Raw genomic sequence first — 19,269 nt, 5'->3', positions numbered from 1 at the left:
ACGCTCGATGAGCGCATCAGTCTGAGCCACTGGTATTAATCTCTTCGAGCCTTGCAAAGAGTTCACTGCCGTGGGGAAGGTTAAATTCAATAAAGAATTAACTGGCAGTGCTGTAATCATTTTATTCATCTCTTGTTGTTGAGTATCGAGCTTGTCAAGTCTCGCACACAATGAATCCATTCTTAAGAATAAAGAATTGAAAAAAGAGTCCTTGTCGGGCATTATATCCACGGCTGGTGCTGTAACCACAGCACTATCACAGCTCCTCAAAATTGCTGGTGTAGTGTTAGGCGAAAAATCGCTGACATTACTCGCTGATCCAGACGCCATAAAACTTCTAAAATATGAAAACAGCAAACCAGGAAAAACAAAGGAGCAGGAGTACACAGCTTTCACCACAAAAAGGGAAAATAGCCACGAACAAACTGGACTTTAATGTGAAGCGCTTTTTGTCTGCTTAAGCAGCAGACTTCATCAGACATAGTATAAAAAACAAGCAGGCATATTTATACTCAAGTGAAAGAAGCATCACTAATTAATAAATCAGTTAATTCTTCCAATTAAAAGTCAATTGGCTAGCAATTGTTAATACACTATGGCTTAACCCCACAAAGCCTAGTGAAATCATCATTCTAAACCCAATATATACCTTAAAACAAATAGATAATGTTAAAATCAAATCAGATAAATTAAAACCAGGTAGACTCTAGTATGTTCTGGTGTTAAAAGTTAGGATAAACACTGCCTTTAGACTAGATATATACCCATCAAAAATACACTCATTTGATGCAAAAATGTGTACTAAACTGTATTTTAAACATATTTTAAACATAGGATAGGTGTTATAGTAAATACTGCATAGACTTTAAACAGTAGTGTCAAACCCTATATAGTCTCAAGCCACACAGGTAAATAAAGTTAACATATCATAAAGTTTATATGTTGAACACTAGATAGGGGGTTACTCTATCTAGTGAGACTTTTTAATTTCAATAAGCAACTGATAGAGCAGTTGTCATTCAAACCTGGGTAAGAATACGCGTTTAATCTGATCTGCCATTTAAGTTCCAGTTCTTGAAGGAGCAACTGGAGTGGTGCACCTCTTTTGGGTTCCAATAGATGGTCGATGACCATAAATTTAAAATTGTGGTCACTATGTGTTGAAATGTGTTTAGCTAGAGCGTTGTCTTGTTTTCTAAATTCTAAAGTTCTAAATTTGAAACAAAGAGAGCTTATCGTATCATTAAGGACTGTCTTGATGACATGTACACTGAAGGCCGCATTCAACAAGACCAATACAAATACTTAACTACAATGTATCCTAAGTTCCCCTGTATTTTTGGGATCCCCAAAATACATAAAGATCTAGAGAATCCACCGATGCGGCCTTTAGTGGATGGACGTGGTTCTCCCACTTACACCTGTGCGAAGCTGGTGGACGTAACTTTACAAAAATATCTGAGTCAAGAACATCAGATATGTAAAGACTCCTGGGCATTTTTGGCAAAAATAGGAGAATTTAACTTCGACCCTAATTTCAATTTTTTAACGGTCGACGTTAAAGATTTATATACCTGTATTCCACTAAATACAGCTATAGATTGGGTAGGAATTTTCTTGAAAAGCCACAACGCTACTGTTAGTGGAATTGCACTGGTTATGGAACTATTAGAACTGATTCTATATAACAACTACTTCATGCTAGGTGATAACTTCTACCTCCAAAAGGTGGGTGTGGCTATGGGCTCACCTTGTGGAGCCAGCATAGCCAATATGGTCATGGCCCACTGGGAGAAAGAGTATATATTTGGTAATAAGACACTTATGGAGAGAATCAAATATTATACTCGCTACTTGGATGATATTTTTATCCTCTTTGAAGGGGTTGAACTTGATAGTCTAGCAATTTTGGACTTGTTCAATTCTTCTACTGACTTTTTGAAATTTACCTCCTCTTTTAGCACCACCGCCATTGCTTATTTAGATATATGGTTGGTTAAGAACTATGAGCTAAAAGCTTATGTAGCAAGTATATATAGGAAAACGACATATTCCAACTCTTTCCTGCATTACAGCAGCTGTCACCCTTACTACCACAAAAGATCGTTAGTTAAGGGCCAGCTGGTAAGAGCTGCTAGAATTACCACCATAGATGCAGCCTTTTATAGTGAGTGTGACCTTTTAACCAATATGTTCACACATAGGGGTTACCCCCCCTTTGTTACTTAACAAATTGGTTAAAGAAGTGACTAGCAAAAGGGTGCAAGGTATTTATAAGCCTATTTTAAAAATTATTACCAACAATGAGAACAACATTTCACCCACTTCACTCACTAATATTAACATTCCAGCACAGAACTCATTACCAAACACCAACTCTAGACTAATTTTAACTTACCATGTGAATAGTGGTTTTGTTATTGATATTATTAAGAAGAATTGGGAGATATTTAAAAACAATCCCACTGTTTACAGTAAACTAGGTGCTAGTCCTGAAATAACCTTTAGGAAGGCTAAGAATTTAAAATTACTGCTTGAACGCACGACTTGTAACTTTACACGAACCCCAGGCATGTACAAATGTCAAAATTGCAACTATTGCAAATTTATATATGAATCTAATAGATTCTACATAAACAAAAGTGGGTTTGACATGCGTTGTAGAGCCAATTGTAATACTTGTATGGTGGTTTATCTAGCTCAGTGCCAAAAATGCCCGGGATTTTATGTGGGTAAGACCGAACGAAAGTTCCGCAAATGCATTTATGAACATCTATATGCAATTAAAAAGAGAAAACAAGACAACGCTCTAGCTAAACACATTTCAACACATAGTGACCACAATTTTAAATTTATGGTCATCGACCATCTATTGGAACCCAAAAGAGGTGCACCACTCCAGTTGCTCCTTCAAGAACTGGAACTTAAATGGCAGATCAGATTAAACGCGTATTCTTACCCAGGTTTGAATGACAACTGCTCTATCAGTTGCTTATTGAAATTAAAAAGTCTCACTAGATAGAGTAACCCCCTATCTAGTGTTCAACATATAAACTTTATGATATGTTAACTTTATTTACCTGTGTGGCTTGAGACTATATAGGGTTTGACACTACTGTTTAAAGTCTATGCAGTATTTACTATAACACCTATCCTATGTTTAAAATATGTTTAAAATACAGTTTAGTACACATTTTTGCATCAAATGAGTGTATTTTGATGGGTATATATCTAGTCTAAAGGCAGTGTTTATCCTAACTTTTAACACCAGAACATACTAGAGTCTACCTGGTTTTAATTTATCTGATTTGATTTTAACATTATCTATTTGTTTTAAGGTATATATTGGGTTTAGAATGATGATTTCACTAGGCTTTGTGGGGTTAAGCCATAGTGTATTAACAATTGCTAGCCAATTGACTTTTAATTGGAAGAATTAACTGATTTATTAATTAGTGACGCTTCTTTCACTTGAGTATAAATATGCCTGCTTGTTTTTTATACTATGTCTGATGAAGTCTGCTGCTTAAGCAGACGAAAAGCGCTTCACATTAAAGTCCAGTTTGTTCGTGGCTATTTTCCCTTTTTGTGGTGAAAGCTGTGTACTCCTGTTCCTTTGTTTTTCCTGGTTTGCTGTTTACTATTGCATACATGCCTAACCTGCGCCCTAACCCTAACTCACTTAAACCGCCCCTAACCCTAAAATAAAACCAACCGCACACTTACCTGACCCCAACGCATGACCTAACACCACAGGGCTAACAATAGCAAAGCCACAATGACATCAGTATGTCTATTTTGTGTTTTCAGGATTTTGAGTTTCAGGATTTTGGGCTTTCAGGATTTTGAGTTTTCAGGATTCTGAATTTTCAGGCTTTTGGTTTCAGGATTTTGATTTTCAGGCTTATGATGTTTCAGGCTTCTGAATGGGAACCATATATATATATATATATATATATATATATATATATATATGGGTCTACTTCATTTGATCGAAAGACCATTTGACCTAAACCCATTTGAATGAAAGCTCATTTGATCAAAAACCAGTATTCGAGGCAAATAACAGGGATTTGTCCCCCTCCCCAATGTTGTACGACCCTGGAGTTGGTATATATAGTTAGGGGGGGTGTGGGGGGCATCGCGGGCGCCCCCCCACCTATATTCGTTTAAAATCTGTACTTTTTGTTTTATTTTTTCTTTTAAAGGAAACTGGATGGGGGGCTTTGCCCCCCCATGTCCTCCACACTCCCCCAACTATATATATACCAGCTCCAGGGTCGCACGACATTGGGGAGGGGGACAAATCCCAGTTTTATGCCTTGAATACTGGTTTTCGATCAAATGAACTTTTGATCAAATGGGTTTAGGTCAAATGGTCTTTCGATCAAATGAAGTAGACCCATATATATATATATATATATATATATATATATATATATATGTATATGATTACCTAACAAAACATCGAACATTCAAATATTTGAATAAAAAAAATTGATCAAACAAGATTGATACACAAAATAATGAAAATAAAACAATATCCCCTACACCCCCATACCCACTGTTAATTATGTACACGAACTCAGAGATCACACAACAGCTGGGGTAGGACAAATTCCCACTTTCCACTGTACCATAATTTCACACACAGACAGCCAGTACTATGACAAGTCAGTGTCTTAAGGTGGAAAAAGCAAAGTCACATATATATCTATATTTAACTAATTATAAGTGTGTGCAAGTATTTATTTATTTTTCTCTGGTAACTGGGATGGACCAGATAAGGTTTGAATAAGCCTTTTCTCATCAGCATCACAGGATGAAAAGTTCTAGTACAAAAGTACAACACTGTGTGCAACAGAAATATGACATAATTAACTGCACACACAAGTACAACACTGTGTGCAACAGAAATATGACATAATTAACTGCACACACAAGTACAACACTGTGTGCAACAGAAATACAACATAATTAACTGCACACACAAGTACAACACTGTGTGCAACAGAAATACAACATAATTAACTGCACACACAAGTACAACACTGTGTGCAACAGAAATATGACATAATTAACTGCACACACAAGTACAACACTGTGTGCAACAGAAATATGACATAATTAACTGCACACACAAGTACAACACTGTGTGCAACAGAAATATAACATACTTAACTGCACACACAAGTACAACACTGTGTGCAACAGAAATACAACATAATTAACTGCACACACAAGTACAACACTGTGTGCAACAGAAATACAACATAATTAACTGCACACACAAGTACAACACTGTGTGCAACAGAAATATAACATAATTAACTGCACACACAAGTACAACACTGTGTGCAACAGAAATACAACATAATTAACTGCACACACAAGTACAACACTGTGTGCAACAGAAATATAACATACTTAACTGCGCACACAAGTACAACACTGTGTGCAACAGAAATACAACATAATTAACTGCACACACAAGTACAACACTCTGTGCAACAGAAATATGACATAATTAACTGCACACACAAGTACAACACTGTGTGCAACAGAAATATAACATAATTAACTGCACACACACAAGTACAACACTGTGTGCAACAGAAATACAACATAATTAACTGCACACACAAGTACAACACTGTGTGCAACAGAAATATAACATAAACTGCACACACAAGTACAACACTGTGTGCAACAGAAATATAACATAATTAACTGCACACACAAGTACAACACTGTGTGCAACAGAAATATAACATAATTAACTGTACACACAAGTACAACACTGTGTGCAACAGAAATACAACATAATTAACTGCACACACAAGTACAACACTGTGTGCAACAGAAATACAACATAATTAACTGTACATACAAGTATAACTCTGTTGGCAGTCATACAGTGAAGGCATTTGTGTAATATATTTATACATCCTTAAACATATTATATATTTTTATTGTACTTGATTAACATTTGATTTTAACACTTCCAGACATTTTTTTAATTGTTTGCAACACTGTAGTGGTTACATCATTTATTGTATTAGTTAGTGTAGAATATGTTATTACTTGTTAGTTTTAGTGTAGTATGTTAACTGCTGTTTGGTTTTGGATAGTATGTCAGAGGGTAAAATATTGAGTGGGCTACTTTTGCAGTTATTTTTATTAACGGTGATGATAAATTGTTTGTTGATATCTATGCCCAAAAGTCAGTGTACAAGAGAAGTAAGTAGTGAGTGGTAAAGGGTGACTAGTACAAGAGAAGTGATGTAGTCAGTGGTAACAGGTGACCAAAACAAGAGAAGTAGGTAGTAAGTGGTAACAGGTGACATGTACAAGAGAAGTGATGTAGTCAGTGGTAACAGGTGATCTGTACAAGAGAAGTGATGTAGTCAGTGGTAACAGGTGACCTGTACAAGAGAAGTGATGTAGTCAGTGGTAACAGGTGACCTGTCCAAGAGAAATAGGGCAGTGATTGATTAAGGGTGACCTGTACAAGCGAAGTAGAGTTACACCATTAGAGAGAAGTTCATTTGCATGTCTGTTACATTGTGCAGGTTGTTTTATTGAATGGAGAAGCATTTTACTAGCTCAGGGTTATTTAAGATTACTTACTATAGAATACTAATTTTAGGAGACTGTAATTGGCTAGAGGTAAATTAGCACGATATGCTTATTCTGGGGTACTTTAAAATAATTCATAAAGTATGAAGAGGATCATAAGCATGTCTGAGAGTTTGATATTATAGGAGAGATGAGCTGGTATGAAGCAGATGGGTTGACATTAATAAGCATTTTTTCTTTACAGTTTGTAGATTGGGCTAGTCTTACTGGGCTAGTGGTCTCTTGCCAAGGGATATCTGAGATAGTACTCATATGGAGAAGGAAGAAGATATGTGTTAATAAAGTGTCTCTCCATTCCGTTAAACCATATTTGGATTTATAGAATTCATACTGATGAGGGAGATTTGTCCAAGAAACTAGGAAATTCCCCTACTTTTTTGATAAGTACTGTGGGAGCTTTTACAACCACCTTAGCTAAAATCAACTCAGGCAGAAGGTGCCTCATTTTAATGTCTCATTTGAAGGATATCACTGCAGTATCAGTAATGGCAAATGAATCTAAGCACCTGGTGTGGGATCAGAACCCAGATCAGAGCCACTGACAGTTCTGTAAGCAAGTAATGTCAGGGTGACAGTAATTATGAATAGACATGTAATGTTATGGGGTGGGATTGCCAAGGGATATCCTACAGAAATTTGATGTGTGATCGGTCAGAGGTGGGGAGTGAAGTTATACTATTGATAATGGAAATTATATGGGTGGGCGGAGATAGGGGTGTGGTAGGGGAGCAGGTTGATGCCAAGCAGATTAAGGGGTGCACAGCGGAGATGACTCAAAATGTCCGTCCTGCATAATGAGGAAAATCAGTCTTTGGATGCAATGTGGAAGCATGTTTCCAAGGTTAACAGGTGCCTGAAAGAGTCTTAGGCAAGCAGTTTAAATATCAAAAAAGCTGATAAAACTAAACCAATAATGTTGGGATGCCTGCCATCACAAATGGTACATTGTCAAAGGAAAAGTCTTTTAGTAACTCATGAAATAACAAACAGGGAGTTGGGGGAACAAAACTCACTCCAGCAGTTAGGAAGGAGTGTGCAGGCTGTAAACTTTGAAATATGTTTATACAGCAATGTAGAAATAGTTAATATTCAGAGTCTGTAACTCCATATATCATTAACTGCTGTTTGTCAGAAATAATAATGCAGAGACCCCCTCACCATGTACCATGGTAAAACTGCTGGGTCAGTTGTATTGACTTCTTTGAGGAAATGACAGTGTTCTAGTGCTTCATGAGGCTGGCAGGTATGTCAACAGAGAGTTCTAGAAGCATCTTCACCCTTAAATTTAGGCCACTGGAGGACTGAAGTGAAAAGTATTGGTCTGGGGGAATTCAAAATTGTGCTTATACAACTCCACTCATTCATGGCAGGGTTAGGCATTCAACTCCACTCATTCATGGCAGGGTTAGGGATTCAGCTTCAGTCATTCATGATGGAGGCGGGAATATACTTTTCTGTTTTCAGGAAATGCAATTCTTTGTGAAAATGCCATTCCTTGTGAAATACCTTACAGATGAGAAATAATAACTAGTGTATTCTTACCTGCAATACCTCATTTTAAAAGTACAATAATGCACTGCAGGATTTGTAGTTAGTGGGAACTAGCCAACAGTCCAGATGGTGTGAGGATACTCAGTGTAAACCTTATGTCTCGGAATGCAAATTGGATATTAATTTTCAGTAATCCACACTTTGTCATGTGTATTGCTTAAGTACCTATTGTGTAATTGTCCTCAGATGATCATATCCTAAAAGTGAACTCACTCCAAAAGTGTAAATAAAGCAATGAACTGACAATGGCCCCAGAGTTACTGTGCATGGTATCAGTTTACCTTTGTCAATGAAATGTCAAAATCTTTAGGCATAAAACTGGGACAGAAGTCACTACATAGTTAATATTAAAACAAACAAAAACATTACCAGTCCGAATTGTCCAGTGCATCTCCAAATCCTGGTGTGTCCACAATTGTCAGTTTCACCTTCACTCCTCGTTCCTCAATGTCCACTGCGTGTTTTAGGATCTCCAGGGTCTGAGAGATACGGTCTGAAAACAATAAATTTCATTAAGTATCACTGTATAAAAGATAAAAACATTCCACACTTGCTGTATTAAATCTACTGCATTCAGAAACAAAAATACATTTGGCTCAAACCAATACTAAACATAAGGCAATTCTGTTTTACGCAAGGAAACTGGACAAACACAACATGTCTTGGGAGTCATTTAGCACTTGGGAAAGTTTTGTAGCCAGCACTGTGGGAACCTTAGGTGGCCTGTGCTACATAAAAGGAAAAAGCCAGAGAATGACAAACCAATGAGTCTTGACTCAGTCCAGGTGAAACTGACAAGAAAATTCCTCATGTATCAGAATGCACAGTACCTGAAAACATTTAATCTGTTAGACCTAAACATCATGGCTGGGAGGATCCTGATAATCCAGCCTATTCCAGTTCCACAGGATGACTAAAAGATGTTGGTGGTGGTGGTGGTAGTAGGGTTGAAGTGTCCGGGATGAGTAGAGAGCTGACTAAATGATAAGAGAACAAATGGGAGTGGTTAGTGGGAAGTGTGGTCTCCAAAGCCAGTTACCATTGTGTCATAGGGGTTAGTACTGGGTCCTGTGTTCTTCATTGTATTTCCGTTTGATGTTATCCACAGTTTGGGAAGTGAGGCATGCTTGCCTACATGTATGGTGGGGTCATTAGTTCTGAATTGTGCAGGCAGGGCTTCTGGAATATGTGATCCACTTATGAGAAGGTCAAAGGGATATTTGGTGGGCTTAATGATCCAGTGTTCCAGCCATGATCTGTCCACGCATAAGGTGACATAGTTCATTCTTCCATGATCAGTCCCATCATGACCTTCCCCCTCCACCTTTTCTGAGAAAATGTTCCTAATTTCTGAGAATGGGGAAGGGTTACTTGGAACACAGTGGAGGGGAAAGGTAGTGAGTGTAATGATCCATGAAAGAGTGAACTATGCCACCTTATAGTGTGTGTGTGTGTGTGTGTGTGTGTGTGTGTGTGTGTATGTGTGTGTGTGGTGTGTGTGTGCACGAGTGTATGTGTGTGTGTGCACGTGCGTGTGTGTATGTGTGTGCATGTCTTTGTGCACACGCGTGCACGTGTGTGTGTGTGCATTGTGTGTGCAGTGTGTGTGTGTGTGTGTGTGTGTGTGTGTGTGTGTGTGTGTGTGTGTGTACATGTGCATGCGCCCACATGTGATGTGTGTGTGTGTGTGTGTGTGTGTGTGTGTGTGCATGAGTGTATGTGTGTGTGCACGTGCGTGTGTATGTGTGTGTGCATGTGTGTGCACACGCGTGCGTGTGTGTGTGTGTGTGTGTGTGTGTGTGTGTGTGTGTGTGTGTGTGTGTGTGGTGTTTGTACGAGCGTGTGCATGTGTGTGTGGTGTGTGTGCATGGGTATGCGTGTGTGTGTATGTGCTCAGATACAGAGCACAAGCAGCAAACCTAATGGAGGTAGTAGCCCTTCTTCTGCACCAAGCACTGGTGAGGCTGCAGTTGCAGCAGTATTGTGTGTGGTTCTGGAGACCTCGGCTAAAGAAGGACGGTGAGGTGATGGATGAAGGTCAAGCCAGAGGGTAACAAAAATGCTGACTGTTGTGCTACAAACAGAATATGAAGGCTGAGGTTTTCACCCATACAGCCTACAGTGCAGGATAGTGAAGTTATACTTTAGGGTCACAGAAATGGAAAAGGAATGTTGAGGTAGAGTGGAGAGATCATGGCTGGAATACTGAGGGACCACATTTGGGGCTTAGAATATGGTCAACTACTTGTTGGAATCACAGATGGAGCCATGAAATGGGACGACAGAGTAGCAAGGAAGATGAGATAGAAGATGGGTTAAGCACATGCCTGTCAAAAGACTGACTGAGTGATTATATGGTCATCACCAGCTTTACAGCCTCCTTATTATGGTAATATTTCATGTTGTTGTTCTTGTGATTTCCTCCCATAAATGGTTTTCCTACAGTCAATACACACCCCATTTCTTCCTCCACCAAAAAACAGAATGATTAAATAGAACAAAATGTAATTCTAGTGTTATTGTAGTGTTAAATATATACATTGGTCACACCTCTTAAACATGTAACCAAAAAAGCAAAACCAATGAAGTGGGTAGATACACAGATTAAGACAAATTAGAATCAGGACAGAAGAAAGCAGGTAGGGGACAAATGAAAAAAAAAGGTAGGGACTGGGTAGTATTATTCTAATCATGGCTGGGCGTTAATAAACTAACCATAGCAGGGCAGTAATACTCTAATCATGGCTGGAGCATTACTATACTAACCATGGCTGGGCAGTAATACCCTAATCATGTCTGGGCATTAATACACTAACCATGGATGGGTAGTAATACTCTAACCATGGCTGGGCAGTAATACTCTAATCATGTCTGGGTATTAATACACTTACCATGGCTGGGCAGAAATACTCTAATCATGGCTGGGGCATTAATATACTAACCATAGCTGGGCAGTAATACGCTTACCATGGCTGGGAAGTAACACACTAACCATGGCTGGGCAGTAATACTCTAATATACTAACCATGGCTGGGCAGTAATACTCTAATCATGGCTGGGTTATTAATATACTAACCACAGCTGGGCAGTAATACACTAATCATGGCTGGGAAAGTAATACTCTAATCATGGCTGGGCATTAATATACTAACCATGGCTGGGCAGTAACACTCTAATCATGGTTGAGCAGTAATACTCTAATCATGGCTGGGCATTAATACATTAACCATGGCTGGGTGGTAATTCTCTAACCATGGCTGGGGCATTAATATATTAACCATGGCTGGGCAGTAATACTCGAATCATGGCTGGGGCATTAATATACTAACCATGGCTGGGCAGTAATACTCTAATCATGGCTGGAGCATTAATTTACTAACCATAGCTGGGCAGTAATACGCTAACCATGGCTGGGCAGTAACACACTAATCATAGCTGGGCAGTAATACTCTAATATACTAACCATGGCTGGAAAGTAATACTCTAATCATGGCTGGGGAATTAATATACTAACCATAGCTGGGCAGTAACACTCTAATCATGGCTGGGGCATTAATATACTAATTATGGCTGGGGCATTAATATACTAAGCATGGCTGGACATTAATACACTAACCATGGCTGAGTGGTAATACTCTAACCATGGCTGGGCAGTAATACACTAACCATGGCTCAGCATTAATACACTAACCATGGCTGGGCAGTAATACACTAACCACTGCTGGGAAAGTAATATTCTAATCATGACTTGGCATTAATACACAAACCATGGCTGGGCAGTAGTACACTAACCATGGCTGGGCATTAATACGCTAACTATGGTTAGGCAGTAACACTCTAATCATGGCTGAGCAGTAATACTCTAACTATGGCTGGGCATTAATATACTAACCACAGCTGGGCAATAATACACTAACCATGGCTGGGAAAGTAATACTCTAATCATGGCTGGGAATTAATATACTAACCATGGCTGGGCAGTAACACTCTAATCATGGCTGAGCAGTAATACTCTAATCATGGCTGGGCATTAATACATTAACCATGGCTGGGTGGTAATACTCTAACCATGGCTGGGGCATTAATATATTAACCATGGCTGGGCAGTAATACTCAAATCATGGCTGGGGCATTAATATACTAACCATGGCTGGGCAGTAATACTCTAATCTTGGCTGGGGCATTAATATACTAACTATGGCTGGGCAGTAATTATGTAATCATGGCTGGGGCATTAATATACTAACCATGGCTGGGCAGTAATACTCTAATCATGGCTGTGGCATTAATATACTAACTATGGCTGGGCAGTAATACACTAACCATGGCTGGGCATTAATACACTACTCACGGCTGTCAGTAATACTTTAATCATGGCTGTGGCATTAATATACTAACCATGGCTGGGCAGTAATATACTAACCATAGCTGGCCAGTAATACACTAACCATGGCTGGGCAGTAATACACTATCCATGGCTGGGCATTAATATACTAACCATGGCTGGGCAGTAATACTCTAATCATGGCCGAGTAATAATACTCTAATTATGGCTGGACATTAATACACAAGCCATGGCTGGGCAGTAATACTCTAATCATGGCTGGGGCATTAATATACTAACCATGGTTGGGTAGTAATACACTAATCATGTCTGGTGCATTAATATACTAACCATGGCTGGGCAGTAATACACTAACTATGGCTGGGGCATTAATATACTAACCATGGCTGGGCAGTAATACTCTAATCATGGCTGGGGCATTAATATACTAACCATAGCTGGGCAGTAATACACTATCCATGGCTGGGCATTAATATACTAACCATGGCTGGGCAGTAATACTCTAATCATGGCTGGGGCAATATTATACTAACCATGGCTGGGCAGTAATACTCTGATTATGGTTAGGCATTAATACACTACCCATGGCTGGGCGGTAATACTCTAATCATGGCTGGGGCATTAATATACTAACCACGGTTGGGTAGTAATACTCTAATCATGTCTGGGGCATTAATATACTAACCATGGCTGGGCAGTAATACACTAACCATGGCTGGGGCATTAGTACACTAACCATGGCTGGGCATTAATATACTAACCATGGTTGGGTAGTAATACAGTAATCATGGCTGGGCATTAATATACTAACCATGGCAGGGCAGTAATACATTAACCATGGCTGGGGCATTAATATACTAACCATGGCAGGGCAGTAATACACTAACCATGGCTGGGGCATTAATATACTAACCATGGCTGGGTAGTAATACAATAACCATAGCTGGGGCATTAATATACTAACCATGACTGGGTAGTAATACACTAACCATGGCTGGGCAGTAATACACTAATCATGGCTGGGCAGTAATATTCTAATCATGGCTGGGGCATTAATATACTAACCATGGCTGGGCAGTAATACAGTAGCCATGGCTGGGCATTAATAAACTAACCATGGCTGGGTAGTAATACCCTAATCATGGCTGGGCAGTAATACACTAACCATAGCTGGGCAGTAATACACTAACCATAGCTGGGGCATTAATATACTAACTATAACTGGTTAGTTATACGCTAATAATGGCTGGGCAGTAATACACTAACCATGGCTGGGCAGTAATACACTAATCATGGCTGGGCAGTAATACATTAACCATGGCTGGGGGATTAATATACCAACCATGGCTGGGCAGTAATACACTAATCATTGCTGGGCATTAATACTCTAATCATGGCTGGGCAGTAATACTCTAATAATGGCTGGGCATTAATATACTAAGCATGGCTGAGTGGTAATATTATGTAGTGGGTCAGCCAGTGGTGAGGCAGAAGGGTGTGTATTGTTAGTATCACAGATACATGGGTCAGTGGCAAGAAGGTGGTATGACTTGGATGTGCCTGGGCTGTTTAGCTGTAACAATGAGAGGGTGAATGCAGGGGCATCAAATGTGAGGGTTGAAATAAGAAGGAACACCACCACTTGAAAGGGGTAAAAAAGCAGTGAGAGTCAGAAGCTAGGGTAAGTGCCTCTTGGGTTCTACTGGATCTGTACAATGTATTGACCCACAAACATGTTAAGGGGAGAGGATGAATGATTGCATGACAGAGTTAAAAAGCAAGGTAAAATATATAACAGTTTTACATTCATAAGGGACCTGAATCTGCCAGGGCCATATTAGGAGATGCCAGTTCCAGGATGGAGAATGAATGGGGTACTGAATGAGATCTTAGACCCTAAGTCTAAGTTTCAGCCAGTTGGTGAGTGACTGCACCAGAAAGGGTAGAATTCTCGACATGGTTCTAACTTTTCCTGAGGGGGACCAGGGATGTCAAGGTTAAGGCACTGTTAGCCAATAATCATCCATGCCATTATGTGGTTAGGGTGAAGGGAGTATCAGAGATAAAGACAACCATGTGGGGCTTGGGGAGATGCAGGATTATAAGCTGGAGGAGATGGTCAAAGATGACTCAGGAGATTATGGGCAGATTGAGGGATGAGTACACAATGACACTGGGCCGGGAATGGGGTACTTTGTGAAAAGATAAGAGGAGAGGAAGCCATTTGAGCCATATAGAAACACGAGACCTAGCGGTTATGGTAAAATAAAATGCATATAGATGGTCAACATAAGGGGCCCAGTTCTCAAGGGGGCAAACAGAAGGGTAGCAAAGGAAGTGAGGAGAGCCATGTCAAAAGGAGTTCACACAATGGATTAGGATGGGGCACTCAAGCATTTTAGGTATAATGTAGAAAGGAGGGAGACATAATTCTGTCTAGGATGAGAAAACATGAAAGAGAGGGAGAGTGTAGACACCTGGAAAAAATGGATGTACGGAACGGATAATTCATTGCATGGCTTCAAAAATTAATAGGAAGGAGGATGCCCTGCTGGGAGGGAGGAAGGCAAAGGAAACAAGTGGATGGGGATCCAGGTAGAAGGGGAGGAAGCAGATAGCGGACATATTACACTAAGGGAGTATATGGTACACAGACCCAAAAGGCTGCCTCCAGTGGTCTTCAGAAATCTTTCATATCCCATGATGGAAAGCTTCAAAAGATCTCTGGAAATTGCAGGACTGGAAGACAATCTCCTTACCGAAATATGACACCACAACACCAAGAACAAACTAGCATTTGGAAAGGGAGCAACTTTTGATAAAATGTGTCTTAATTAAAATTGTCATTTTGATGATCTGACATGCACACACTCACACACACACACACACACACACACACACACACACACACACACACACACACACACACACACACACCCCACAGGCATCATACACATGTACGTGTACACACTGATGTCCTGACACGGTTCCCCTTTATAATCTCAAAATACTGAAATCTTGAATTTCAGTATCTCGAGACCATAAAGGAGAATTTTTAAAATAGCAAAAGTACATAATCGTGAATTTGAATATCTCAAATTCACGGTTATGGCTTTACTCTATTTTACTTGCAGTGTTTTGTGTGGATGGTGTCCGGTGTTGTGTGTGGATTTAGGAGGAATTTAAGGTGAGTGTTTTGTAAAGGTTTTGGGTGGGAGTTTGAGTGTATATGTGTTTGTTTGTAAGTTGTACATGTGGGTTAGAGTAGGCAGGTGAAAGTATGAGTGTGTAAGTGTTGGATGTGTTGGTGTTTCTATATGAGTGATGTGTGTGTATGCGAGGGACTGTAAAATTTCTGGGTGTGAGTTTACTTTCTTTTTCTGTTTGTGCGATCTAGGAGTTAGTATATAAGTAGGGGGGTGTGGGGGTGCAGTGGGCTTGCCCCCCCCTGCTTATTTGTGGTGTAGGTTTATGGATGTCTGGTATTATGTTTTTGTGTGTGTTTTTGTTTTGTACTGTGGGTATTGTGGTGTATGTGTGGTGTGGTGTATGTTGTGTGTTCGGGATTTCAAATTTTGCAGTTTTGGGCTGTCGGTGTTTTGTGGATTCGCCTTTATTGTCTCGAGATACTGAAATTCGACCTTTCCGTATTTTGATGGATGGCAGTTACTATGTAACTTTAAATTACATGATTATGTAAAAGGTGCATGGCTGGCAGTTACAATGTAACTTTAAATTACATGATTATGTAAAAGGTGCATGGCTGGCAGTTACAATGTAACTTTAAATTACATGATTATGTAAAAGGTGCATGGATGGCAGTTACAATGTAACTTTAAATTACATGATTATGTAAAAGGTGCATGGCTGGCACTTACAATGTAACTTTAAATTACATGATTATGTAAAAGGTGCATGGCTGGCAGTTACAATGTAACTTTAAATTACATGATTATGTAAAAGGTGCATGGATGGCAGTTACAATGTAACTTTAAATTACATGATTATGTAAAAGGTGCATGGCTGGCACTTACAATGTAACTTTAAATTACATGATTATGTAAAAGGTGCATGGCTGGCACTTACAATGTAACTTTAAATTACATGATTATGTAAAAGGTGCATGGCTGGCAGTTACAATGTAACTTTAAATTACATGATTATGTAAAAGGTGCATGGCTGGCACTTACAATGTAACATTAAATTACATGATTATGTAAAAGGTGTATGGCTGGCAGTTACAATGTAACTTTAAATTACATGATTATGTAAAAGGTGCATGGATGGCAGTTACAATGTAACTTTAAATTACATGATTATGTAAAAGGTGCATGGCTGGCAGTTACAATGTAACTTTAAATTACATGATTATGTAAAAGGTGCATGGCTGGCAGTTACAATGTAACTTTAAATTACATGATTATGTAAAAGGTGCATGGCTGGCAGTTACAATGTAACTTTAAATTACATGATTATGTAAAAGGTGCATGGCTGGCAGTTACAATGTAACTTTAAATTACATGATTATGTAAAAGGTGCATGGCTGGCAGTTACAATGTAACTTTAAATTACGTGATTATGTAAAAGGTGCATGGCTGGCAGTTACAATGTAACTTTAAATTACGTGATTATGTAAAAGGTGCATGGCTGGCAGTTACAATGTAACTTTAAATTACATGATTATGTAAAAGGTGCATGGATGGCAGTTACAATGTAACTTTAAATTACATGATTATGTAAAAGGTGCATGGCTGGCACTTACAATGTAACTTTAAATTACATGATTATGTAAAAGGTGCATGGGTGGCACTTACAATGTAACTTTAAATTACATGATTATGTAAAAGGTGCATGGGTGGCACTTACAATGTAACTTTAAATTACATGATTATGTAAAAGGTGTATGGCTGGCACTTACAATGTAACTTTAAATTACATGATTATGTAAAAGGTGCATGGATGGCACTTACAATGTAACTTTAAATTACATGATTATGTAAAAGGTGCATGGCTGGCAGTTACAATGTAACTTTAAATTACATGATTATGTAAAAGGTGCATGGCTGGCACTTACAATGTAACATTAAATTACATGATTATGTAAAAGGTGCATGGCTGGCAGTTACAATGTAACTTTAAATTACATGATTATGTAAAAGGTGCATGGATGGCAGTTACAATGTAACATTAAATTACATGATTATGTAAAAGGTGCATGGCTGGCACTTACAATGTAACTTTAAATTACATGATTATGTAAAAGGTGCATGGCTGGCACTTACAATGTAACTTTAAATTACATGATTATGTAAAAGGTGCATGGATGGCACTTACAATGTAACTTTAAATTACATGATTATGTAAAAGGTGCATGGCTGGCAGTTACAATGTAACTTTAAATTACATGATTATGTAAAAGGTGCATGGATGGCAGTTACAATGTAACTTTAAATTACATGATTATGTAAAAGGTGCATGGCTGGCAGTTACAATGTAACTTTAAATTACGTGATTATGTAAAAGGTGCATGGCTGGCACTTACAATGTAACTTTAAATTACATGATTATGTAAAAGGTGCATGGCTGGCAGTTACAATGTAACTTTAAATTACATGATTATGTAAAAGGTGCATGGCTGGCAGTTACAATGTAACTTTAAATTACATGATTATGTAAAAGGTGCATGGCTGGCAGTTACAATGTAACTTTAAATTACATGATTATGTAAAAGGTGTATGGATGGCAGTTACAATGTAACTTTAAATTACATGATTATGTAAAAGGTGCATGGATGGCACTTACAATGTAACTTTAAATTACATGATTATGTAAAAGGTGCATGGATGGCAGTTACAATGTAACTTTAAATTACATGATTATGTAAAAGGTGCATGGATGGCAGTTACAATGTAACTTTAAATTACATGATTATGTAAAAGGTGCATGGATGGCACTTACAATGTAACTTTAAATTACATGATTATGTAAAAGGTGCATGGCTGGCAGTTACAATGTAACTTTAAATTACATGATTATGTAAAAGGTGCATGGCTGGCAGTTACAATGTAACTTTAAATTACATGATTATGTAAAAGGTGCATGGGTGGCAGTTACAATGTAACTTTAAATTACATGATTATGTAAAAGGTGCATGGCTGGCAGTTACAATGTAACTTTAAATTACATGATTATGTAAAAGGTGCATGGGTGGCAGTTACAATGTAACTTTAAATTACATGATTATGTAAAAGGTGCATGGCTGGCAGTTACAATGTAACTTTAAATTACATGATTATGTAAAAGGTGTATGGATGGCAGTTACAATGTAACTTTAAATTACATGATTATGTAAAAGGTGCATGGCTGGCAGTTACAATGTAACTTTAAATTACATGGTTATGTAAAAGGTGCATGGATGGCAGTTACAATGTAACTTTAAATTACATGATTATGTAAAAGGTGTATTGCTGGCAGTTACAATGTAACTTTAAATTACATGATTATGTAAAAGGTGTATGGATGGCAGTTACAATGTAACTTTAAATTACATGATTATGTAAAAGGTGCATGGCTGGCAGTTACAATGTAACTTTAAATTACATGATTATGTAAAAGGTGCATGGATGGCACTTACAATGTAACTTTAAATTACATGATTATGTAAAAGGTGCATGGCTGGCACTTACAATGTAACTTTAAATTACATGATTATGTAAAAGGTGCATGGCTGGCAC

The 19,269-nt window shown here is 38.4% G+C and overlaps 1 protein-coding gene across 1 annotated transcript in view; it reads right to left on the bottom strand.

Annotated features, from left to right (window-relative positions):
* LOC122814076 (septin-4-like) overlaps positions 1-19,269 on the bottom strand; it is a 235,701-nt gene that overhangs the window by 99,084 nt on the left and 117,348 nt on the right. Inside the window, exon 4 of the mRNA XM_044086688.1 lies at positions 8,560-8,683. Coding sequence (XP_043942623.1) covers positions 8,560-8,683 — 124 coding nt within the window. The remainder of the gene's footprint in view (positions 1-8,559; positions 8,684-19,269) is intronic.

This window comes from Protopterus annectens, chromosome 10.part0 (assembly GCF_019279795.1).
Source record: "Protopterus annectens isolate FY-2018-M chromosome 10.part0, PAN1.0, whole genome shotgun sequence".
Taxonomy (NCBI): domain Eukaryota; kingdom Metazoa; phylum Chordata; order Ceratodontiformes; family Protopteridae; genus Protopterus; species Protopterus annectens.
Note: the sequence above shows the minus strand (reverse complement) of the source record. Positions and strands in the feature narration are given on the sequence as shown.